Below are 27148 nucleotides of genomic sequence, written 5' to 3'. Positions count from 1 at the left end.
CCTTTTGTCATCTGTCAACCCAGACTTAGCAATAATGTCAGAGGCAAGCTTCATTTGAGATAGGACATACCCCTTGGGGAGTATGCAACTTCAATTCCTAAGAAATACCTTAGAAAACCCAGATCAGACATGTCAAAATTTTTCTTAAGAATGTTTTTAATAAGATCAATACCTTTCTTATCATTACCTGTGATAATCATGTCATCAACATATAATAACAAAATTGTTATGTATTCATTAGAAGATTTAACAAAAAAAGCAGTATCTGTGTAACATGAGGAGAAACCATTATCAAGAACTACTTTGCTAAAAAGATCATACCAAGCTTTTGGTGCTTGTTTTAAACCATAGAGAGCTTTGTTTAATTTTAGAATATTACCTTTCCCAATTTCAAGACCCGGCGGAGGGTCCATAAGAACTTCTTCACACAGAATTCCATTTAAAAACGCATTTTTAACATCAAGTTGATATATCGGCCATTGTTTGATTGATGCTAAAGCAATTAAGGTTCGTACACTAGTCATTCTGGCTACAGGAGCAAAGGTTTCTTCATAATCAATCCCATATTCTTGGGCGTAGCCTTTTGCAACCAAACGAGCTTTGTATCTTTCAAGAGACCCATCACATTTGGTTTTGACCTTATATACCCATCTACACCCAATTGCTTTTTTTCCTAAAGGTTGAGGAATAATGCTCCAGGTTTGGGCCTTGTTAAGAGCCTCTAATTCGATTTTCATAGCTTCAATCCAATGTGGGTGATCTTTAGCTTCCTTGAATGAGGTAGGTTCATAATACGAATGTATTAACATGAGACAGGTCCTATAATTCGGCGAAAAAGATTCATAAGACACAAATTTTTGTGGTGGCCTACTAGTACGAGAAGATCTCCTAGGTGGATTGTTATCAATAGATTCTTCTAAAGAGAGATCTTGAGAGTATCTGTCAATAGCAGGTTGATGTTCATTTTCGATCCGTCGGGTATATATATTAATATTATTTTGGGAAGTATTCTCATGTTGTGGTATATCATTATAATGTGAAATTCCATCACAACTAGTATCACAAGTAATTGCCTCAGGAGACTCAATCCTAGGAGCTAAGTCGAATAGAAAAGAATAATCGATGTCTTCCTTAGATGTGTGGATATCGAAACCATTTTTGATCTTCAATAAAGTTTACATTTCTCGACACATATAATTTATTGTTTCGAATATCATAGCATTTATAGCCTTTTTTATTCTCACCATAGCCAATGAACACACATTCAATAGCTTTAGGTGACAACTTATCTTGTCCTAGATTAAGTACAAAACATTTGCATCCAAAGATTCTTAGTCTATTAAAATCAGGAGTAATTTTAAAAAGTTTTTCAAATGGTGAAACATTTTTTAAAGAAGAAGAGGGCATACGATTCACAAGATATGTTGCGGTAAGAAAAGCTTTGACCCAAAAGTTTTTAGGAACATTTTTAGACACAAGAAGAGTTCTTGTGGTTTCGATTAAATGTCTATGTTTCCTTTCCGCAAGACCATTTTGTTGCGGAGTTTTAGGACAAGATCGTTGGTGCAAAATTCTATTTGTTTTAAAATAATTTTGAAAATCTTTAGACATGTACTCTCCTCCTGAGTCGGACCTAAAAGTGGCTATATTGTGTTGGAATTGATTTTGAACAAAAGCGTGAAACTCTTTAAAATTAATGAAGACATCAGATTTATTCTTGATAATATAAACCCATGTATATCTAGTAAAATCATCAATAAAAGAAACATAGTAAGAGAAGCCCCCTTTAGACATAACGGGTGTCGGTCCCCATACATCGGAATGCACAAGTTCAAAAGGCCTTTTTGACACAAAATTGCTATGAGAATATGGAAGAGAGTGAATTTTCCCAAGAATACAATCATTGCATGTAAATGTATTACAAAATTTTTCCAAAAACGGAAAAAGATACAACTTGGAAATACTAGGGTGTCCAAGTCACTTATGCCAAGTCTCAATATCTTTGGATTGAACGTGATTACAAAATGATTTGGATGGCAAAGACAAAAAATCCATATAGTAAAGGTCCCCTCTTCTATGGCCTTGCCCAATCCGCTTCCCGGACCGGAGATCCTGCACATAGCAATGGGTAGGTGAAAACGAGACATTACATTCAAAATCGGTAATTCGAGAGACGGAAAAAAGATTTAGATTAAGTTTTGGAATAATTCGGATTTTGGGAACAAAAAATTCTTTATTTTGGTCATAAGTTTTCTCAAGGTTTCCAATACCTTCAACATTTAAAGATGTTCCATCGGCGGAAGATACATATGATTTAAATTTATTGAGACTTGGTTTTGATAAAAGTGATGCATTTGGAGTCATATGAAAAGAGGCACCCGAGTCAAGAATCCAAGAGGTCATACCTGGAAAAGAGGAGATGGCGGCACCGGAAGTGGAAGGTGAGGAGGAGGATGTAGAGGCGTTCATCTTTATAAATTGTTGAAGAGTTTCGGTTAGATGAGCGATGGACTCCTTTATGTCACCATCCTTCTTTGAATCTTCATTGATGATTAGTGGAGTTTCCCCCACGGAAGCCACCTTCTTCTTGAATCTAGGGCAATCGGGACGAATATGGCCCGGTTCATTACAATTATGACAAATAATTTTTCTTCCTCCACCACCATTATTCTTCAAAAAATGTGGTGGTTTATATGTTCTTACATTGTTTTCGGGTCTAGACACGGCATGCACTTCATCAACATCTCTTTTCAAGGCCAAACGGGTTTTTTCTTGACATAAATCGGCCAAAATATCACTTAGAGAGGTAGAGGCCCTATGAAGTAGAGATCCTCTAAGTTGTTCAAATTCGGGACGAAGCCCATGAATAAATTGAAAGAACCTCTCTTTTTCCATTTGCTCTTGTCTCATAGCAATAGCACTTCCTTCCCATTGTGGTTCGAGAAGGACAAGTTCATCCCATAAAGAGGATAGGGCACTATAGTAATCCCTAATGCTCATATCACCTTGCTTGGTAGCTCTTACCTTTTCTTGTAGAAAAAAATGCCTAGCAAGGTCTCTTTGGGTGTACATGCCTTTCATAAAAAACCATGCTTCATTAGCCTTTTTGAATTTTGCAAGGTTTGCACAAATCTTCAACAAGACATTATTCATGAACCATGCTAAGATTTTAGCATGTTCACTTTCCCAATCTTCCATTTTAGAAGAATAATCAAGAATAGCCTTTTCCTTTTCTTCTTCATTCAAAGCTTTTTCCTCATTTCCTTCAAATTTAGTTAACTTCAATTGTGGTTCTGGAATGGTTCCACATACGTAACCCCAAAGCTTTTTACCTTTGAGATTATTCTCCATAGCGGCGGCCCACATGCGGTAATTGGTCCCATCCAATTTGAATGAGAGATCGATTTTTGCATTTTTGTTGGCCATTTAGAAAAACAACTTAATAAGACAAGAAAGAGGAGAGGTATTACTTGTCAAGGTAGAATCCGATGAAGCCTTCTTAACCTTGCTCTGATACCATGTAATAAAGTGCCTAATGAAAAGGGCAAAAGTCTTCAAGCGAGAGCACGGAAGCACGCACATACACAAGAGGCGGCCCACATGGTTCCACATCAAATTTAGTTAACTTCAATTGTGGTTCCGGAATGGTTCCACATATGTAACCCCAAAGCTTTTTACCTTTGAGATTATTCTCCATAGCGGCGGCCCACATGCGGTAATTGGTCACATCCAATTTGAATGAGAGATCGATTTTTGCATCTTTGTTGGTCATTTAGAAAAACAACTTAATAAGACAAGAAAGAGGAGAGGTATTACTTGTCAAGGTAGAATCCGATGAAGCCTTCTTAACCTTGCTCTGATACCATGTAATAAAGTGCCTAATGAAAAGGGCAAAAGTCTTCAAGCGAGAGCACGGAAGCACGCACATACACAAGAGGCCACAAAGGGGCAAAATAAACCACAAAAGTGGTCAAGCACAAAAAGAGGTGAAAAATATTCTTCACTTCATAGAATGCTTCACAAGAAGCTTAGGAAATACATGGGGTTGTGCCCCTTATTTATACACAGCAAGGGACCCAAGGAGGGGCTCCCATAGAGTCGTTGGAGCCCCTCCAAAGGTCATATTTATGACCGTTGGAGGGGTACAACGACTCTATGTGGACCCCTCTCAAATGATAAAAAAAGAAAAACTAAAAAAGAAAAAAGAATAAAGAATAAAGGAAAAAGAAAGAAAAGAAAAAGCATATCAATGATATGCGTGTACAGGTGAAATGACAAAAATACCCCTGTCAGGTTTTACAAAATAAATATATATATATATATATAGACACGTAGACATATATATATCATATATATGTATATGTGTCGTAATCTATATATATAGATATATATATACATATACATCATATTTTAACAAGTTCTTGGTTTGCCCATCCTTGCAACCTGTTGCCAAAGTAAAACAACCGATCCTCATCATCCATTCTCTCTACTTCCAACATTATCGAAGAGAATGCCTTGACATAGTCATGTACTGACCCTGTCTGTTTCAATGCCAATAACCTTTTGCGGGTCATTTTCTCTTGATTTTTAGGTAGAAAGTAATCTCGCATTTTCTTCTGGAGGTCTTCCCATGAGACTATAGCAACCAATCCCCGTCGAACATCACCTAAGCGACGTCTCCACCAAAGGGTCGCTTAATCCGCAAAGTACATTGTTGCGGTGCGCATCCTATCTGTGTCCTCTATCCTCGCAGCTTCTAGAAATTGGTCCATCTCGTAGATAAAATTTTCGAGATCCTTTGAATCCTGCGTGCCTTTATACTTTGCGGGCACAGGTAGCCTGTAACATGGTCTATTCACATATGTCGCAACACCGCCAGCCGGGGCAGTTCTCAGGTGCCGCTCTAACTGTTCATTCTTTCGTCGAACAACATCTAATTCAGCAGCCATGATGTTGAACCGACCCAACAAATCATCAAATCTGGTAGAAAAGTCCTCCACCGAGTAGTTAAGTTTAGTGGCAAGACTTTCCACCGAGTCTTCCACTCCCTCTACCGCTGTCTTGATCTCTGCATTGAAATCTCTAAAAGCGACACAAGTTTCATTAACCAACTTCTCCATGTTGGTCACTGACCAAGTCAGCTCCGCCACATCGCGCGAGATGGCTGACACCCGATCATCGGCCATGAAGTCCTCTTCAGCAGGAACCACACTGCTTGAAGGAATCATGGCAATCTTCTTCGGCGCCATTGTCACTGCTAATGTCGACAAGGCTCTGGTACCAACTTGTCACGGGCTGGGAAGCGAAGGCCCCCGTGACGTAGCTTCGGGCAATCACACACACCGTGTTAAAATGTAAAACTGTACATATATGTATATATAATAATATTATATTATTATATATATATATAAATACATTTTTAATTTCTTTCTTTTCTGTATTTTTTTTCCTTTATTTTTATTTTTTGTTTTTATGTCATCTAGTTCAGTTTGAACTAGAATGACTGTTGCTAGTCAAGTCCTGTCCAGACTTGACTAGCAATAGAGCTGTTGGACTGACACAGTCCAACAGCTCTATTAAGAGCTGTTGGACTGACACATTCCAACAGCTCTAAATAGAGCTGTTGGACTGTGCCCAACAGCTCTATTGAGTCCTCTTTCAGCTGTGTATATAAAGGGGTGCAGCCCCTCTTGTATTTGACTCCAATGCTTCTTAAGCAATTGGTTTTTCATATCAATAAAGAATACATTTTTTATTTTTATTTTGTTTCCAGTTATACCCTTTTTAAGGGTTATGCTTTAGTGTCATTCTTGACACTTGCTCTTGTTAATCAAAGCTCGTGTTTCGAAGATCCCCATTTCATTTCATGGTATCAGAGCCGCGGAAGTACTAAATCTTGAGGAAAAGCTGCCTCGGTTTCCGTGCCCGTTTGCAAAAGTGTTCGCCACTTGAAGAGAAGTGTTTTATCACTTCATTGGAGAAGATTTCACATCTTGTTGTATTGTTTTTTTTTTTTTTCTTTCTTTCTCATTTTTCTTCTTGTTTCTCTTCTATCCCTATTCTTTCTCTCCTTGTAATCGATGGATGACAATGATAAAGTCACCATCATGCCTATGAAACTAAGCGATACGAACTATGTAACATGGGCTTCAATCATGAAGCACCATATATGGGGAAAAGGCTTATGGGGGATTGTGGATGGTTCCGATTCGGAACCTAAGCTATCTCTTACTAAAAAGGAGGGAGATAAAGAGGTCCCTCTATCGGAAGAAGAGAAAATCAAGGCTATTGCCTCATACGAGAAGAAATGGAAAGAATGGAGAATATCTCATGCGAAGATAATGTCATGGCTTATCAATAGCGTTGACATTAAAAAATGCTCAAGTCTTGCCAAATTTGATCATGCCGATAAGGCATGGGAATACCTTAAGAATATGTATTCCCTTAAAGATATTGCACACGTGTGCAACCTCCAAGAAAAAGTTCGAATGATGACACAAGGAGACAAAACTATTCGTGAATATTACAATGGGTTGTCCGAACTTTGGGAAGAACTTTCCCTTTTAGAACCAAAGTGGCATTGTGCCGAAGACATCGAGCTTCGTCAGAAACAACTCGATGCTGAACATTTTTACCAGTTTATCACTGGATTAAGGCCGGAATTTGAAACCACTAAATCGGCCCTACTTCACAGGGGAAAAATTTCTTCTATTGTTGAAACTATTGAAGAGTTAACAATGGAAGAAAATCGTCTCCGGAAAGGTTCTTTAAAAATTGAAGATGATTCTGTTTTAGCCGTGTCTAGACCAGGGAATCATGTTCGATCATATAGGCCTCCTCACTTTAACCGACAAAATGGTGACTATGATAAGAAGAAAGTTATTTGTCATCACTGTCATGAACCGGGACACTACAGGCCACAATGTCCCAAACTTAAGGAACTGAGAGAAAAAAGAGCTGCAATTGCTGGATCGGAGCCTAAAGATCAGGACGCACCAGTTTCCCTGGCCCAACTAATGGAGATTCTTCAGCCTCTCATCAAAGGTGCCTCTTCCTCATCTGAAGCTTCAACCGGCGCAGCAGCCTCATCTTTTTCTGATTTAGGTAAAATTTCTTGGCTTCTTGACTCTGATGCATCTTTTCATATGACCCCAAATAATCAAAGTCTATCCAAATGTGTTAAAAATAAAACAAGTGTGTCAAAGGTCTTTACTGCTGATGGGACTTCTCTTGAAATAGAAGGAATAGGAAATTTTGAAAAAATTTATAAAACAAAAAATTTTTTTATTCCAGAAATTAGACATGTTCCCAAATTAAATTTAAATCTTTTATCTGTATCTCAAATTTCTGATTATGGGTGTAATATTTCTTTTTCTTCTCATGGTTGTTGGGTACAGGATCGCCAGTCAGGCAAGCTGATTGGGGAAGGCCATAGAGAAGGAGGGCTCTATTACATGGATTTTTTGGAAATGCCGAAGAAAGCTTTTTGTTATAATATTCAAAAAATAGAGTTGGAACTGTGGCATAAGAGACTTGGTCACCCACATATAGCCAAAATCCAACATTTTCCAAATCTAGGGAAATTTTGTAACTCTGAATCATTTGATTGTAAAGATTGTATTCTCGGCAAAATGAAAAAATTACCATTTCAGAACAGAACCTTTTTCTCTTCAAGACCACTTGAATTAATACACTCGGATGTTTGGGGTCCTGCACCAGTAATTTCTAAAGGAGGATTTGTTTACTATGTTATTTTTGTCGATGATTTCTCCCGACATACGTGGATGTACTTTCTCAAACATAAGTCTGAAGTATTTTCATACTTTCAAACTTTTCATAATATGGTTAAAAACAAGTTTCAAAATGATATTACTATTTTTCGCACAGATTCAGGGGGAGAGTTTTTATCCACAGATTTTCAAAATTATCTTAAATTGCATGGCATCACACATCAAAGATCTTGTCCTTATACACCTCAACAAAATGGACTGGCAGAACGAAAACATCGCCATATTATAGAAACCACTAGAACTTTATTAATAGCAAATCAAGTCCCTAAAGACTTTTGGGCAGAAGCTGCCTTAACTGCCACCTATCTCATTAATAGGATGCCATCTTCTTCGTTACAAAATATCACTCCCATTGAAAAACTTATGAACATTTCTCCAGACTACTCTAGATTAAGAATATTTGGGTGCAAATGTTTCATATTTACTGACAAAAATGATAAACTTTCCCCTCGTGCGATTCCCTGTGCCTTTTTAGGATATGCTGAAAACCAGAAAGGTTATAGATGTTTTGACTTCAAAAATAATAAACTATATGTGTCTAGAAATGTTTCCTTTCTTGAAAAGGAGAGCTTCTTTGATTTTAGAAAATTAAAAGACGTCACTGAGTACTCCTTTTTGCTAGATCTAACATCAACATCTGATGAATATGACCTTGATTGTAACTTTGATGATGATCACAGAATTATTGATCTTAATGTTGAAAATGAAGAAGTTCATAGAGATACTAGTATTCAATATTCCAGGCGACAAGAGTCTAATACTCCATGTGCACTTGAGAAATATTCTAACATTCCAACTAGACAATCATCCCGAATCTCGAGGCCTCCAGAAAAGTTTGTATCATACGAGTCTTTCTCACCCACATATAGGGCAGTTATTGCATTAATTCACTCATATGAAGAACCATCCACATATTTTCAAGCAAAAAATGATATCAAATGGATAGAAGCCATGAAAGCTGAATTAGATGCACTTGAAAAGGCTTCTACATGGAATATTCAAGATCTTCCTCCAGGGAAGAAAACTATAGGATGTCGATGGGTTTATAAAATTAAAACCAAGAGTGATGGTACTCTTGAAAGATATAAAGCCCGTTTAGTAGCCAAAGGTTATGCCCAAGAATATGGGATTGATTATGAAGAAACCTTTGCTCCGGTGGCTCGTATGACTACTGTCCGAACCTTAATTGCCTTAGCTTCTATTAAAAAATGGTCTATTTTTCAAATGGATGTCAAAAATGCTTTTTTAAATGGAAAGCTAGTTGAAGAAGTATATATGGAACCCCCTCCTGGTCTAAGTATTCCTAAGGGTAAAGTCCTTCGCTTAGAAAAAGCTCTTTATGGACTTAAACAAGCACCAAAAGCTTGGTATGATAGGTTTAGTCGTGTTATGATTGATATTGGTTTTCAATTCTGTTTAACTGACACTGCTTTGTTTATTAAGAATTCTGATGCAGGGATCATTGTGCTTCTTCTCTATGTGGATGATATGATCATCACCGGAAGCGATAAACAGGGAGTTGCAACAATCAAAACACTTCTTAAATCTCATTTTGAAATGACTGATTTGGGCTTGTTGAGATATTTTTTAGGCATTGAAGTTGCTTATTCTCCTAGAGGATATTTATTATCTCAGACTAAATTTGCTTTTGATATTGTTTTCAGGTCTGGTATTACTGATGATAAGAAAGTTGACACTCCAGAAGTTGTTAATGTTAAAATGAAGATTGATGATGGAGAACTTCTTGCAGACCCTACTCCTTACAGACAGCTTGTCGGGGCACTTTCCTATCTATCCATTACCAGACCAGATATAGCACATGCTGTTCATACAGCAAGTCAATTTCAACATGCTCCTACTTCTGTTCATATGGGAGCAGTCATGCGTATTATCAGATACATCAAGTCCTCTCTTTCACGAGGACTTTTCTTATCTTCCTCCTCTTCTCTTGATTTAATTGCATATACTGATGCTGATTGGGGAGGTGATCCCAATAACAGACACTCAACCACTGGCTTTTGTGTCTTTTTAGGGGAATCATTAATCTCGTGGAGGTGTAAAAAGCAGCAGAAGGTATCTCTCTCATCGACCGAAGCTGAATACAGAGCCATGGCAACCACGACCATGGAAGTAGTTTGGCTCCGACGACTGCTTGCTGACATGGGAGTTGAAGCAACAAAGGCTTCACAAATGTGTTGTGACAACAAAAGTGCGATCTACATTGCCAGTAACAGAACATTCCACGAACGCACCAAACACATCGAAATGGATTGTCACTACGTCAGAGAGGAATATCTACACGGGATAATTGATCTGCCATATGTCACTTCAGAATATCAGTTAGCAGACTTCTTTACAAAGCCTCTCGCTGCTCCCCGATTTCACTTTCTCTTAGACAAACTTTCGCTCATTGTACCGTAAGTTTGAGGGGGAGTGTTAAAATGTAAAACTGTACATATATGTATATATAATAATATTATATTATTATATATATATATAAATACATTTTTAATTTCTTTCTTTTCTGTATTTTTTTTCCTTTATTTTTATTTTTTGTTTTTATGTCATCTAGTTCAGTTTGAACTAGAATGACTGTTGCTAGTCAAGTCCTGTCCAGACTTGACTAGCAATAGAGCTGTTGGACTGACACAGTCCAACAGCTCTATTAAGAGCTGTTGGACTGACACATTCCAACAGCTCTAAATAGAGCTGTTGGACTGTGCCCAACAGCTCTATTGAGTCCTCTTTCAGCTGTGTATATAAAGGGGTGCAGCCCCTCTTGTATTTGACTCCAATGCTTCTTAAGCAATTGGTTTTTCATATCAATAAAGAATACATTTTTTATTTTTATTTTGTTTCCAGTTATACCCTTTTTAAGGGTTATGCTTTAGTGTCATTCTTGACACTTGCTCTTGTTAATCAAAGCTCGTGTTTCGAAGATCCCCATTTCATTTCACACCGAAGGCAGGCCTTTTAAGCGCACAAACAACGCACAACACACGCGCACGAGCGGAAGCAAGAGTACGCGAATGCACAAGCACAAAGAAAGAGAGAGATGCAAAAAGCTTCTTTATAGATACTTGAAAGCAAAGTACATCAAGAGGAGAAGAGAGGGTCCGAATACACGGGGTACTTAGGCCGTAAGGCCTTGTGGGGCACTCTAGAGTGCCAAAGAGGTATATATATCAGAGCAAAAAGGTGAAAAACATGGCGGTCCGGAACAATGGTGATTCACTGCAGAATTCAGTCTCAACCAATACACTATGCTGGTGAGATGAGTAGGGTTGGATACTCGTTGACTGCAGCGGCTGCACACAGTACTACTCAATGATGAATGCTACACCTTAGCCAAGAAATCATGATTTAATTCCCACCCTTTCCTTTCAAATTGTAGCATTAACAGTGATGATTATAAATGAGAAAGAAATACTTCATCCAAATGTCCAAACAAGCCAAGTTTATAACTGTATAAGGGAGACAAACAAAGGATCATCATACTAATAAAATATAAACAATGCCAGACATTCAACGAACAAGATGTATTATTTATAGCTCAACAAAGGCAGTTGAATAATAAATGAATACATCTTAAAAACCATATATAAATACTCACCAAGGATCATCCTTTTAACATCATTGGCTCTACGAGCAGCTTCTCGCTGCATCTCAAAGGAGGCAGGTGAAGTATTAGCAGCACCTAAGCCTACAGTTGATCCTGGCTTCTGACGAAATTCTTCATTGTTCAACTTGTTTCTATCAACGTCCACCTTCAGAAAAAATGTACCCTCGGGCCAGAGAACCTGAGAATATATGCAATTCAGTAAGAAGTTTTGCATAACAGCATATCTGGATAATAGGTAGAATTATGTTGCACACAGTTAATGCATAATGCAGAACAAGAAGGTCCAAAAGAAATCACAGTTAATGCATAATGCAGAACAAGAAGGTCCAAAAGAAATCGACGGTTGCCAGGGTTATTCACAAATTTGGGGACCATCACAGCACCAGTAAGAAAGGGGGACTCAGAGCAAATAGAAAGAATTAGGAAAAGAGAAAGACTATTAAAGACTTGGAAGGAAGGAGTGAGAAATGATATGGAAAACTGTAAGGTGACTGAGGTAGCTCTGGACAGGAAGGAATGGAGAAGAAAGACTTGCAAAGCGAGGCTTCATAATGATGATGATGGGACATTTACAAATTTGCTTCCCTAGCAATACTCACTCATTTTAGCCATTCAATATATCTAGAATTGGCAGTCGTTGGGGAGTAAAGCTTCCAATAAGATTTTAAATCGAACCAATTTAGGAATTAAACTAGGAGGGCAGTTTTATAACTCGTGAAATCCTAAGCTTATTTCGTTACCTATTTGTGAACTAATGGAACTTATATAGTTGCATAACAGAACTACATTGAGGCTATTTGTAGACACAAGTTCATCTAGGAAAACTTTTGTTAGCATTCAAGCAGAGGCCTAGTTAAGCAAAAAAAAACACTATCGTTGAATCTAAATCACATCTACACATATAGGCTAGGCGCTGGCTTCCTGGATCCAGTCAACCGATCTTAGCCTATGTTAGGACTTATATTATGGGCACAGGTTGATCCAATCCAAATCACCGGATCTAGAATGGACCATGTGGGTCTAGGTAGGTGGGTTGAATTGGTTAATGTCAAACTCTCATGAGTTGATGTAACAAGGCCTTTCTCTTTATAACATCTTTAATCTCCAGTTGAAACAGAAAGAGAAAACAGCAAAAACAACTCTCTTTTTTATTAACCATTTCTAAATGTCATTTCTAGTTGTTGGATGTAAAACAGGTCCAACTTTTGTACCAAACGGCCTAAAATAAGGACTCTGTTTAACTGGAACATGTGTGTGCATGCCCGCACATGCTCTCACCTAAAAGATAGCCTAATAGTGCCTAGTGGTATATATATCTTGGTATATATATCTTGAAGTATATCTTTTCTGACAGGCAAGCTGGGGGATAAACACTGGGATTAGAACCAGAGGCCACCCTCAGTTATGACAGTGTGATGTTCCTTATCTCAGTTGACCCCATTAGATGTTAAAAACTTAAAACAAACAGTAGAATATTTGGAAAGACAAGCAAATTGCACTGAGGCTGTCCATCTGAACGTTCAATGTGCTCTTAGGATGTATGTGGGAGAGATTTGGAAAAGTCAAGATTTAGGCTGGATTGGATCATCCTGCAGAGGTCCATTAGTGGAGTTAAAATTTATGATTCACGTCCTAAATCTACATTCATTTAGTCTACTAAATTTGCTGTGATTCTGTATACTTATTTTGCAATTTCTGGTTGCCTTCGTGTCAACTTTTCTCTCTTTAATTGAAAGCACTACCTTCCTTCACCAAAAACTAAAATGAAAAAAAAAAGAGAATGCTTTATGCCTAATAATTCAGTTATTACTGTTTAAACCATTCTTTGAAAAGTATTTTACCAACCATCCTCCATTTAATACATTTTGAATGGGTATCTTTTAAAAAATGATGATATCAATGCTTAATTATAATTGCACAATAACATCCTTTCATTTTTATTTTTCTGACTTTGTTTAATATTTTGAATGACTTATAAGCCATTCTTCCAACTGCTTTCTCTTGCCCCAAAAAGCCCTTGCTATTGAATAAGGCTAAATATTTTGAACGGATGGTACCCCCTACCAAAGCATTTCTTACATCATATAATAACACTTTATCCATGACAAGGATAGGCGTATGTTGAATAGTTTAATGATGTGGTAGAAATGTCCTGTGACTAAAAAGTTGAACCAATTATGATTCTTAAATAAGACAAAATCCATTTTCATAACTTACAGACTTACATCTTGAAGCCATTTTATTCCTTGTGCAATAACATCCTCCCTCCGAAGCCATTGGATTTGCCTCAACAACCAATCATCAATTGCATCGTCCATCACTAATTGTAGAATCTGCTTTGATATCCAGAAAACTTGCCTTCTACAAGAAGTATAACAAGCAAAATCATTTATTCAAGTGATTGAAGGAACCAACTTGATTCAAACACTTCTTTTATTAGATGAAAAGACTTTAATACAATAACTAAATATAAAATACACGACATGATTTATTTCACAATGAAAAGCACAAAAGCTAGAAGAAAAAAATAAGGAAAAACATTGAGCTGATACATGGCAAAACTTGGTGAAAGGCATAAATGATCATTAACATACCCACTATCACCGATTAGAAAAAATACCATGGTTAATGGAACCCATGCTTTAGTTTAAGACACTGAATTTTAAGGCAGTTGTCCAGATTCACCTGCTAATTTAGTCCCTTGAAACTATTTTATCGTAATTAAACTGATGCATACACGAAGCATATGGTATGCAGAACTGGTTGAGCTTACGATGTGTCCGCTTTCTAAAAATCATGCTTAAGAAACATACGCCATCATTGGAAACCTGCTATTGTCAGCACTTGAGAAATTATTATCCAAAAACATTAAACTTAGAACAGTTGAGGCATGTGTCCGTAATGTTGGGGGTTAGTCCATAGTTCAATGCTCTTGGAATGACCCATGATTACCACACAGATATTTGTAATGCCAGGGTCAAGAAGAAAACTTGAAAGGTAGCATTCATATATGAAGTTTGTCTTCATTTTGCTCTAGTTTGATCACAATTGGCCATTTCGTGGTACAAAATTCAAATAACGATTATGGCTACAGCATTTGAAACCCATAAATGCATCTTAGTATCTTTTTCTACCATATTGCTTTATCTAAAAAATATGAGACTGATTTGGAAGATTGCATCTAATGCAAAAACAAGAATCATGAACATAATCCTATGCATTTTCCTCACATCCATAATTATTTAACTAATTTCTCTGCATTCTGGTTACCACTTAGCTCGTCTTATTTCTTAACAAGGCTTCACTATGGTTTTAGCTTCCATTTCCTCCATTTGAAGACTAACAGTTTCCACTTCCTAAGTTGCTATATCTGTTGCTGACAAAGATTAAACAGGATTGAGGTGGAGGCAAGGTAATTAGGTCATTCCAAGTCAAGGAGTAAGCTGCAACTTTTTAATAAGTAAACACAAATGCAATATATAAGAACGTGCAAAAAAAGATAACAAAGTTACAAAGAATTCAAAAAAAAAAAATGATAATGATAACAAAACTGCAAAGAATTCTTTCACATTGAATGTTACCCAGAAAAGGGAAACATGGCTAGCAGTCCATCTAAGAAAAGTCAAACAATTGACACTGCTTTATGAAAAAACAAGCAGCACCTCTCTAATCATACTTAACACAAATTGATCCAAAAATGACACCTGAAAACTGCAAGAAATGTTCAGAATAAATTATTCACCATCATCCACTCGACAGCTCATATAGCACAATTAAACACTATCATGCAAATTTGAGTCATGAACATCACGCAGGACTCACCTCAGCCAACCACGCTGCTTAAGTTGAAAGACTGTATCAACTAAATCCAACAATGGTACACTTACATTAGGTGGTGTCCACTGCAAGAACAGGAGTGTAAGCACGCAATGACATGAAGACAATACAGAACATTTCTCAGGTAATAAACAACACATTCAGAGTATGGAATACAAGATGCATAAAAGCAACACGGAAAGGATTTTCTTTAAAATTATGTTTTGATAAATTTTTCTTTAAATTTATTACTTGACATGCTCGGTCATTTAGCAGGTACTAAGGGTTTGGAGTTATGTAGGTAAGAGCATTTTGATTTATGTCAGCAGTCTTTAACTCAGCTTATCTCTATTGAATATATGCAACATTACTATATTAAATTTCCCAAAAAAAACCTTCAATTATATTAAAATACAGATGCTACTGGATCAAGCTTTTAGCAACATTATAATTCTGTATCTCTGATAATCTAATAAATTTCGAATCAATCATACTTTTTTCCCAGTCAATCACTCAAATCTAGATAAGACAACTCCCCTTATAGATCACAAAGTAAAATGTCAAAACAGCCAAACAGGAAACGGAAAGATAGACTAGATAGCAGAATCATGTAAAAAAGCAATGCTACTTGAAATAAGCTGCAAAAAAAAATTCCTAAACCTCTTCTCCATTCTACATTACCAATTTCCTCAAAATAATTTTTGAGACTATGTTGTTAATATATATATATATATATATATATAATCTATTTTGTTTAAGTTTGCCCGATAGGGGCATTTTCGTCTTTTCACATGTACTTATAGTTGTTTTCTAGAAAAAAACTATATTTTTAGTTTTTTTATATTTTTTTAAATGTATTTTTCATTTTTTTATTTCCTTTTTTTAATGCCATTTGGGGCCTCACTCATAGAGTCGTTGGAGCCCCAACGGTCATAAATATGACCGTTGGGAGCTCCCCAATGACTCTATGAGGGGAGCTCTCAATGGTCTCCCCTCTCCCCTTTGTTGTATATAAATAGGGGGTATTCCCCTTAGTTCTCTCATTGTATCCAAGCCTCGTTAAATAATATTTTTATTCTTTACTTGTTGGTATTGCCTTTTTGAGGTTTTTTTGTATTATCCCATCGTGGACTTCTTGTTTATGCACTTTTGTGTTTATTGTGCCTTTGTAATTGTCCACTATTGAACTTCTTTGATGCTTTTGCATCTTAGGCTTGTAATTCGGCATACTTCATTACATAGTATCAAAGCAAGGTTGTGTTCTTGGTCTCTTGAAAGGTAACCATTGAAAGATCATGATTAAGGAATCAAAGTTCTTGCCGCAATTTAAGTGGAGGACCTCTTTCATACTCTTCGTCTTTCTTCTCTCTAAGCCACAATGAAGAATGAGCAAAAGATTGATCTCTCCTTTAAGTTGAATGGTACTAATTACATGATGTGAGCATCCGTCATGGAAAATAACCTTAAAGGCAAGAAGTTTTGGGATATGTGATGGGCACTATTCCGAAATCTCAACTCAAACTCACCAAGATGGAAGGAAGGCAAGAAAAAGCTTTAGAAGGAAATGCTCACATAAAAGCTATTGAGGGTCATCAATCCAAGATAGAAGTTTGGGAAAGTAAACATGTCAAAATCTTTGCATGGTTTATGAACAATGTTGAGCTCAAGATATATGGTAATATAGCTAAATTTTACAAGGCAAACGAGGCATGGTTTTTCATAAAAGGTATGTATACACAAAAAGATCCTGCAAGACAATTCTTTCTTCAAGAAAAAATGTGTACCATCAAACAAGAGGACATGAGTGTCCGTGATTACTTTAGCACTCTTAGTCCCTTATGGGATGAACTATCTCTTCTTGGACCCAAGTGGGTTGCTAGTGAAAATGTTGAAATAACAATAAAGTAAATGGAAAAAGAGCACTTTTTCCAATTTTTACGTGAGCTTAGGCCCAAATATGAACAAGTTAGATCTTCTCTCCTTCATAAATCTAAGCCTCTTCCTTTGGAGGATGTCGTTGCCGAAATATGCTAAGAGGAGACTCGTCTTAGTATGATAAAAGGAAGAGATGAAGTGTTAGTTGTGTCCAAACTCGGCAATCATGTAAAAAACTACAAGCCTCTACACTTTGGAAGACAAAATAGCTATAATGGAGGCTACAAGAAGGCTATTTGTCATCATTGCCATGAACCGGGTCATATATTGCCAAATTGTCCCAAGTTATATGAAAATCCTAAGAACAAAGTTGCTTCCGTTGAAGAAACCAAACCAAGGAAGGAAGAACCAATTAAAAGAAAAGATTTATTTTCTCTTACTCAATTATCAGAGGCACTTCAAATGCTACTCAAACTTCCATCCGCATAGGATGCCGCAATAGCCTCATCTTCTCCTCCAGGTATGTCTTCTTGGATCTTTGATTTTGGGGCCTCCTTTCATATGACACCTCGTGAGAATGGTTTAACTGACTTATGCACTTAATTCAAAAACCTCTTATGTTTCAACTACCGATGAAACATCTTTACAAATTAAAAGTGTTGAACTTTAAATTCCTCTAAAAAAAATGTTTTGCCAAAAAGTAAGGGTTGTTCCTCAACTAAGTTTAAATCTTTTATAAGTTTCACAAATTTTTGATCATGGATATGGAATCTCCTTCTCATCTAAGGGTTGCTCCGTGAAGGATGTTCGGTCCGAAAAACAGATTGGGCAAGGCCATAGAAACGGAGATGTCTACTACTTGAACTATCTAAGCCTTCCTCTAAACTTTTTTTGTAATTGCTTAAGATAAAGATATTAAAACTTGGCATAAACGACTTGGACACCCAAGTTTCTCAAAGATGTATCTTCTTCCCTTTGGGGAAAATTTTGCAATGAAAAAAATTTAATTTGCAAAGATTGTATCTTTGCAAAGATGAAATTCACTCCCTTTCCGAATAGAACCTTTGTCTCTACGAGAACATTTGAATTAGTGCATTCGGATGTTTGGGGACCTTCTTCCATCATATCAAAAGGAGGATATTCATATTATGTTACCTTTATTGATGATTTCACTAATATGTATAGATATACTTTCTTAATTTAAAATTTGATGTCTTCTCTCTTTTTTTAAAAAAATCATATGATTGTCAAAAATCAATTCCAATGCAACATCTTTATTCTTAGATCGGATTCGGGTGGTGAATACTTATCAAATGAATTTCAAAATTATTTAGAACTAAACGGAATTTGTCACCAAAAATCATGTCCTAGAACTCTCCAACAAAATGGATTAGCCGAAAGAAAACATAGATATATTTTAGAAACCACTAGGATACTACTTATTTCTAAAGACATTCCAAAAAGTTTTTGAGCCAAAGCCGCTCTAACATCAACTTATTTAATAAATAGAATGGTCTCATCATCCTTACAAAACATATCCCCTTATGAAAAATTATTTAAAAAAACACCCGACTTCAATCAGTTGCGGTTCGTTGGTTGTAAGTGTTTTGTGTTTTTCCATAAAAGAGAATAAGTGTTTTGTGTTTTTCCATAAAAGAGATAAATTGTCTCCAAAAGTCATTGAATGTGTATTCATGGGTTATGGAGAGAACCAAAAAGGATAAAGATGTTTTGATCATAAGAGTAACAAACTATATGTTTCTAAAGATGTAATCTTTTTGGAAAATGAAAATGGTTTTGAGAAGACCAAGAAAAACAATGAAGTTGATTATACCTTTTTATTTGATCTTTTGCCACAAGAAGAGTTGAATTCTTGTGATGATTTTTTGGATGACATAGGGGATAATCCCTTACATGTCAATGAAAATGGTGATGATAATGTGCATGAATAATCACCTATAAATAATGATATTGTTGATAAACCTATGCAAATTTATACTCAGCGTGAACAAAGGAATCCTCTAAATGCTTTAGAAAAATATTCTCAAAATTCATCGTTAGAAGAAACCTCACTTAAGAGATCCAATCGTAACTCCAACCCACCAAATAAGTTTGGATCTTATGACACGTTAACACCAAAATATATGTCATGTCTAATAGCATTACATTCCTATCATGAACCATCACATTATAATGAAGTCAAAAACTTCTTCAATGGGTTGAAGCTATGAATATAGAACTTAAAGCTCTTGAAAAAGCTAAAACATGGAAAATAACTTCATTATCTATAGGAAAGAAATCTAAAAGGATGTAGATGGATTTTTAAAGTTAAAAGTTAAAACCAAGAGTGATGGGTCTCTAGAACGATATAAAGCTAGGTTAGTGGCCAAAGGGTACTTTTAAGAATATGGTATTGACTATAAAAAAACATTTGCCCTGATAGCTAGAATGATTAGTGTTAGGACCCTCATAGTCATTGCATCTATTAAAAAATAACACATCTACCAACTAGACGTGAAAAATGTTTTTCTAAATGGTGAATTAAATAAAGAGGATAAATGGATCCTTCGCCTGGGTTTTGTATTGAAAAAGGTAAAATCCTTAAATTTAAAAAAGCTTTATATGGTCTAAAACAAGCTCCAAAAGCTTGGCATAATAAATTTAGTAATGTAATGACTCATCTGGGTTTTAATTCATATTATACTGACAGTGGTCTTTTTTGTTAAAAGTACAGGTTCTATGGTTGTTATTCTTCTACTTTATGTAGATGATATGATTATCCCTTAAAGTGACAAACAAGGAATCAATGATATTAAAAATATTTTAAAAGAAAACTTTGATATGTCTGATTTAGGTTTCTTAAGATACTTCTTAGGTATTGAAGTTGTGTACTCTCCCAGAGGGTACATCCTTTCTCAAATGAAACTTGCTGATATTTGTAAGTCTGGTATTTCAGATGATAATAAGATAAAAAACCCAAAAGTAATTAATGTTAAATTGAGGCTGGAAGATGGGACTCTACTTAAATATCCTACTCCTTACCACCAACTTGTTGGGTCACTCACATACTTATCCATCACTCGGCTAAATGTAGCTCATGTAGTTCACTCTGTCAGTCAGTTTCATCATGCTCCTACCACTGTGCACATGAGTGTTGTCTTGAGAATTGTCAGATATATCAAGAATATTATAACCAAGGGGTTTTTTCTATCATCATCTTCTTCATTTAATTTAGATGCCTATACTGATGTTGATTGGAGTAGAAATCCTAATGATAGAGTCTCAACTATCGGTTTTTGTGTATTTTTAGGTAACTCTATGATTTTATGGAGATATAATAAGCAGTATAAAGTATCTATATCCTCAACTGAAACTGAATATTATGCAATGGCTACTATAACCATGGAGCTTGTGTAGCTTCAAAGTCTTCTCGATGATATGAGAATAATTATCTTTACTCCTTCGAAGATGTGTTGCGACAATAAGAGTGCAATTTACATCGCAAGCAAGCGCACTAAACATATCGAGATGGATTGTCATTATGTACGTGATGAATATCTGAGAGGAACTATTGCATTGCAGTATGTCACATCAGAGTACCAGTTGGCAGATTTCTTCACAAAAGCTCTTCCTGCTCCTCGCTTTATTTTTCCCCTTAGCAAACTTTCAGTTATTTTTCAGTAAATTTCAGGAAGAGTGTTAAGATAGGGGCATTTTTGTCTTTTCATGTGTACTTAAGAGTTGTTTTCTAGAAACAACTATATTTTTAATTTTGCTTTTATATTTCTTTTTAAATGTATTTTTCTTTTTTTATTTTCTTTTTTTAATGCCATTTGAGGCCCCAACAGTGGAGCTCCCAATGGTCTCCTCTCTCCCCTTTGTTGTATATAAATAGGAGGTGTTCCCCTTAATTCTCTCATTGTATTTCAAGCCTCCTTCAATAATATTTTTATTCTTTACTTATTGGTATTGGCCTTTTGAGGTTTTTTTGTATTGTCCCGTCATGGACTTATTGCTTATGCACTTTTGTGCTTATTGTGCCTTTGTAATTGTCCATTATTGGACTTGTTTGATGCTTTTGCATCTTAGGTTTGTAATTCCGCATACTTCATTACATATGTAACACTGGTACTTCTACTAGGTCCCTGTGTAATGAGATATTGCGGAAATATAAAGAGTGCATACAAGCACATACAACAATGAAAAAGAGACAATATCACAAGTCCACGAAGGGACAATACAAGCACAAGCATTTAAGAAGGCAACAATATACAAAGCCTCTTATTGAAAAGAGAGAGAAACTCTCAAGAATGAAAAATATACAAGGGGATCACCCCTATTTATACAAAAGGAAGAGGAGAGAGGAGGAGGTAAAATGCCTCAAAAGGGGAGCCAAAAAGGGGGCTCCCATGGAGTCGTTGGGAGCCCCCAACGGTCACATTTGTGACCGTTGGGGGCTCCAACGACTCTATGTTGGAGCCCCTTTTTGTTATTTAAAAAATACAAAAAATAAAAAGAAAAAATAAAAAAAGAAAAATACATTTAAATGAAAACTGAAAACAGTTGTTTTCTAAAACAACTATTGTGAAATTACAAAACTACCCCTATCGGGTATTTTGTAATATACAGAATATATATATATATATTATATATATATATATATATATATATTAGATACATTTTAACACCCCCCTCAAACTTTACGGGGAGATGACGGAAAGTTTGCCAAGAAGAAACATGAAGCGAGGAGCCGGAAGAGCTTTAGTGAAGAAGTCCGTCAACTGATATTCTGAAGTGACATACGGAAGAGAAATAGTTCCTCGCAAGAATTCGTCACGGACATAGTGGCAATCCATTTCGATATGTTTTGTACGCTCATGAAAAGTATGATTGCTCGCAATATAGATGGCACTCTTGTTGTCGCAACAAAGCTTTGAGGCTTCGGTGATATCAACTCCCATGTCTTTAAGCAAACTGCGAAGCCATACAAGTTCCATTGTCGTGGTTGCCATAGCCCGGTACTCAGCTTCAGTGGATGATAGTGAAACTTTCTGCTGCTTCTTGCATCGCCAGGCAATCAAAGAGTCTCCTAGAAAAACACAAAAACCAGTAGTTGAGACTTGATCATTGGGATTACCTCCCCAATCTGCATCAGTATAAGCAAGAAGATTCAAGGAAGAAGAGGAGGATAGAAATAGCCCTTTATTGATGGTATTCCGAATGTAGCGGATGATTCGGAGAACAGCACTCATATGCACAGTTGTAGGAGCATGCTGAAATTGGCTAACAGAGTGAACCGCATGAGTGATATCTGGTCTGGTGATGGTTAAATAGGTAAGAGACCCAATGAGTTGTCTGTAAGGTGTAGGATCTTCCAGAAGAACCCCATCCTCCAACCGCAATTTGGCATTAATAACCTCGGGAGTCTCTACTTTCTTATCATCGGAAATCCCAGACTTAGAACATATATCTGCAGCAAGCTTCATCTGTGACAAAATATATCCTCTAGGAGAATATGCAACTTCAATTCCAAAAAAATATCTGAGAAAACCTAAGTCAGACATATCAAAATTATTTTTTAACATATTTTTAACATTAATAATACTATTTTGATCATTCTCAGTGATAATCATATCATCAACATAAAGCAACAAAATTACGATACTAGAACCTGCATGTTTAACAAAAAGAGCAGTGTCAATATAACAAGAGTGAAATCCTAACTTTATCATGATATCACTGAAACGATCATACTAAGCCTTAGGAGCTTGTTTAAGGCCATATAATGCCTTTAAAAGCCGAAGAGTTTGACCTTGCTTAAGATTTATTCCGGGTGGCGGATCCATATAAACTTCTTCACTTAAACTTCCATTTAAAAAAACATTTTTTACATCAAGTTGATAAATAGGCCATTTTTTGGTTGATGCAACAGCTATTAAAGTCCTAACACTGGTCATTCGAGCTACAGGAGCGAATGTTTCTTCGTAATCAATGCCATATTCTTGGGAGTATCACTTAGCAACTAATCTAGCTTTATATCGTTCTAAAGAGCCATCGCTTTTAGTTTTAACTTTGAAGACCCAGCGACAACCAATAGGTTTTTTGTGTGAGGGTAGATTAACTATTTCCCAAGTATTGGCCTTTTTTACCGCATTAAGTTCAACTTGCATTGCTTCAACCCAATGAGGTATAGATTTAGCTTGATTATAGTGTGTCGATTCAAAATAAGAGTGTAAGGTTATTAAACATGCCTGATAGTTGGGAGTTAAGGAATCATAGGATACAAACCTATTTGGAGGTATTGATATTCTAGAAGAATGCCTAACTTGTGGTTCCTCAGTGGATTCAGAAATTTGAGAGTATTTTTCGAGGGTACTAATAGGATTTTCTTGATTTCTTCTTGAGTAAACATTTATATTGGTATCGCTATCATGAATATTTATATTAGAATCACTATCATTTGAGGGTGTTATGTCAAGAGGGGATACCTCACGAGAATCATCAATGTTTTCAAGAAAATCTTCTTGTATGTCATCAATAAGATCATATAAGAATATATAGTCAATTTCATTTGTTTCTTCTAGTTTATCAAAACCGTTTTCTTCTTCTAGAAATGTTACATCTTTTGAAATATATAATTTATTATTCTTAAAATCATAACATCTATACCCTTTTTTATTTTCACCATATCCTAGAAATACACATTCAATTGCTTTTGGAGATAACTTATCCCTTTTGTGTGATAGGACAAAACATTTGCAACCAAAAATACGAAGACGATTGAAATCGGGTGAAAATTTAAAGAGTTTTTCATATGGAGAAGCATTTTTTAACTTAGAAGAGAGCATTCTATTGATTAGATAGATTGAGGTTAAGACGGCTTCGGCCCAAAACTTCTTTGGAATATTCTTAGAAATAAGTAATGTTCTAGCGGTTTCAATAATGTGCCTATGTTTCCTTTCCGCTAGGCCATTTTGTTGGGGAGTCCTAGGACATGACTTTTGATGGCAAATGCCATTTTGAGTTAAATAGTTTTGGAATTCGTGAGATAAGTATTCGCCACCGGAATCGGATCTTAAAATAGATATGTTACTTTGAAATTGATTTTGAACCTTTTTATGAAAATCTTTAAAGAAAGTAAATACTTCTGATTTATGACTAAGGAAATAAATCCAAACATACCGAGTAAAATCATCAATAAACGTGACATAATATGAATAACCCCCTTTAGACATAACCGGAGAAGGCCCCCAAACATCCGAATGCACCAATTCAAAAGGCCTTGATGAAAGAAAAGTTCTAGTTGGAAATGGAATAGACTTCATTTTTCCAAAAATGCAATCTTTGCAATTAATTTCTTTTTCCTTACAAAATTTGTTTCCAAAAGGAAAGAGATACATTTTGGAATAACTTGGATGACCAAGTCTTTTATGCCAAGTTGCCATGTTTTTTTCTTTGACATAAGAACAAAAAAAGTTTGTAGGGAGATCAAGATGGTCCATATAATATAGGTCTCCCTTTCTATGGCCTTACCCAATCCGCTTCCCGGACCGGAGATCCTGCACAAAGCAACCATTAGATGAGAAAGATATTTCACATCCATGGTCGGCAATTTGAGAAACCGAAAATAGGTTTAAATTTAGTTTAGGAACAACTCTTACTTTTGGAACACAAAAATTTTGTGAATCTTTAAAAGAACCAATACTTGAAATTTTTAAAAAAGTTCCATCGGCCGTAGAGACACAAGAGTCCTTTGAATTGGTGCAAACATCAACAAGTGCATTTTCATGAGGGGTCATATGAAAAGAAGCTCCGGAGTCAAGGATCCAAGAATACGTACCAGGTGAAGATGATGAAGCAATAGCCGCACCCGATGTGGAGGAAGAAACTTTTAGCATTTGTTGGAGAGCCATAGATATTTGTCCAAGAGTTTCTTTGATGTCATTGTTCTTGCCTTCATCTTCTTTGGTGGTGGTTTCCTCAAGAGAAGCCACTTTAGGCTTGAAGGTTCCAATAAGCTTAGGACAAGCGGGTCTAATGTGACCCGGTTCATTGCAATAATGACAAACAATCATTTTTCTTCCTCCATTGTAGTTTCCTTGTTTCCCAAAATGAGGAGGCTTATAGGTTCTAACATTATTACCCGGTTTGGATACGGCAAGGACTTCATCAACATGCTTACTCATGCCAAGCCTTGTCTCCTCTTGAGTGATTTCGGCAATAGCATCCTCAATAGGAGGAAAAATAGATCTATGGAGAAGTGAAGATCTCACTTGCTCAAATTCGGGACGTAGCCCAAAAAGAAATTGAAACAATCGCTCTTGTTCCATTTGTTTTTGCCTTAAATCAATGTCTTCCATAGAAACCCATTTTGGCTCCAAGAGAGCCAATTCATCACATAGTGGGTTTAACGCACTATAATAGTCTTGAATGCTAGAATCACCTTGCTTGGTGGTTCTAATCTTTTCTTGCAAGAAGTATGCTCTTGCAAGATCCTTTTGAGTATACATGCCCTTCATAAAGGACCAAGCCTCATTGACTCTACGGAATTTAGCTATATTAGCACATACCTTAAGCTCCACATTATTCATAAACCACGCAAGGATTTTTGCGTGATTGCTTTCCCAATCTTCCACTTCCTTTTGATGACTTCCAATGGCCTTGAGGCGGTCATCTCCTTCAAGAGCCTTTTCTTGACCTTCTTCAATCTTCGTGAGCATAAGCTTAGGTTCCGGAACGGAACCCATGACAAAACCCCAAAGCTTCTTCCCTTTGAGATTATTTTCCATTGCCGATGCCCATATCATATAATTCTTTCCATTGAGCTTGAAAGAAAGGTCAATTTTTGTCTCCATGATGTTGCCAAGAAGTGAGAAGATATCTATTAGATATGAAAAAACACTAACCACACATTTCCTTCAAGAATCGAGTGGCTCTGATACCATGTAATGAGATATTGCGGAAATATAAAGAGTGCATACAAGCACATACAACAATGAAAAAGAGACAATATCACAAGTCCACGAAGGGACAATACAAGCACAAGCCTTTAAGAAGGCAACAATATACAAAGCCTCTTATTGAAAAGAGAGAGAAGCTCTCAAGAATGAAAAATATACAAGGGGATCACCCCTATTTATACAAAAGGAAGAGGAGAGAGGAGGAGGCAAAATGCCTCAAAAGGGGAGCCAAAAAGGGGGCTCCCATGGAGTCGTTGGGAGCCCCCAACGGTCACATTTGTGACCGTTGGGGGCTCCAACGACTCTATGTTGGAGCCCCTTTTTGTTATTTAAAAAATACAAAAAATAAAAGGAAAAAATAAAAAAAGAAAAATACATTTAAATGAAAACTGAAAATAGTTGTTTTCTAAAACAACTATTGTGAAATTACAAAACTACCCCTATCGGGTATTTTGTAATATACAGAATATATATATATATATATATATTAGATACATTTTAACACCCTGTACCAGTGTTTTACCATGTTGAGCAGGTGCTAGTACTTCTGAGCAAGGGTCAACTGAGTTTGTAACCTGAAGTAACCAACTGTATCCATTTTATGATCAAGTCAACTTATGGTAGACGTACAAATCAATGGCTCATATCGGAGTAACACTTGATGCTGGAAAAATCAAATATTTTGGTTAAATATCTTTTATATAAAGCATGACTTTTAATAAATAAACCCTGATAAACACATCTACATGTTTGGAATAAACAAAAAAACACCAGAAACTATGACTTTTAGAAGTATTTAGGTCATTTAGCAGTTTAGAACACAACTATTTTGAAAAGCTATATATGTGGGGCCCGATCCTGTGCATTTGTGTGTATAGGCAGCCCTATATACTCTACTATTTTCCAGCCATTGTGATACAGGAAACCTGCGAAGTCCTCACCACCTCAAAGAGTGTGATGCCATATACCCATATTCAGCCTTATCACAGCCCATAACTGGCCATAAAATGCTTAGTTTAATGTCAGGGTCACAACAGCTAGCACGGACAGTGCCACCATGACTGTTTCCAGCCAATCTGATGCCA

The 27148-nt window shown here is 36.2% G+C and overlaps 1 protein-coding gene across 3 annotated transcripts in view; it reads right to left on the bottom strand.

Annotated features, from left to right (window-relative positions):
- LOC149841853 (uncharacterized) overlaps nt 1-27148 on the bottom strand; it is a 58619-nt gene that overhangs the window by 6935 nt on the left and 24536 nt on the right. For all 3 annotated transcript variants that reach the window (XR_016430735.1, XR_016430734.1, XM_089998737.1), the window contains exons 12-14: nt 15235-15314; nt 13638-13773; nt 11404-11590 (exon numbers count right to left, since the gene is read on the bottom strand). Coding sequence is in view for 1 of the 3 variants with exons in the window: in XM_089998737.1 (XP_089854863.1) it covers nt 11404-11590; nt 13638-13773; nt 15235-15314 (403 nt within the window). In the remaining 2 variants the exon portion in view is untranslated. The remainder of the gene's footprint in view (nt 1-11403; nt 11591-13637; nt 13774-15234; nt 15315-27148) is intronic.

Source organism: Nuphar pumila, chromosome 3 (genome assembly GCF_984573655.1).
Source record: "Nuphar pumila chromosome 3, dmNupPumi1.hap1.1, whole genome shotgun sequence".
Classification (NCBI taxonomy): domain Eukaryota; kingdom Viridiplantae; phylum Streptophyta; class Magnoliopsida; order Nymphaeales; family Nymphaeaceae; genus Nuphar; species Nuphar pumila.
Note: the sequence above shows the minus strand (reverse complement) of the source record. Positions and strands in the feature narration are given on the sequence as shown.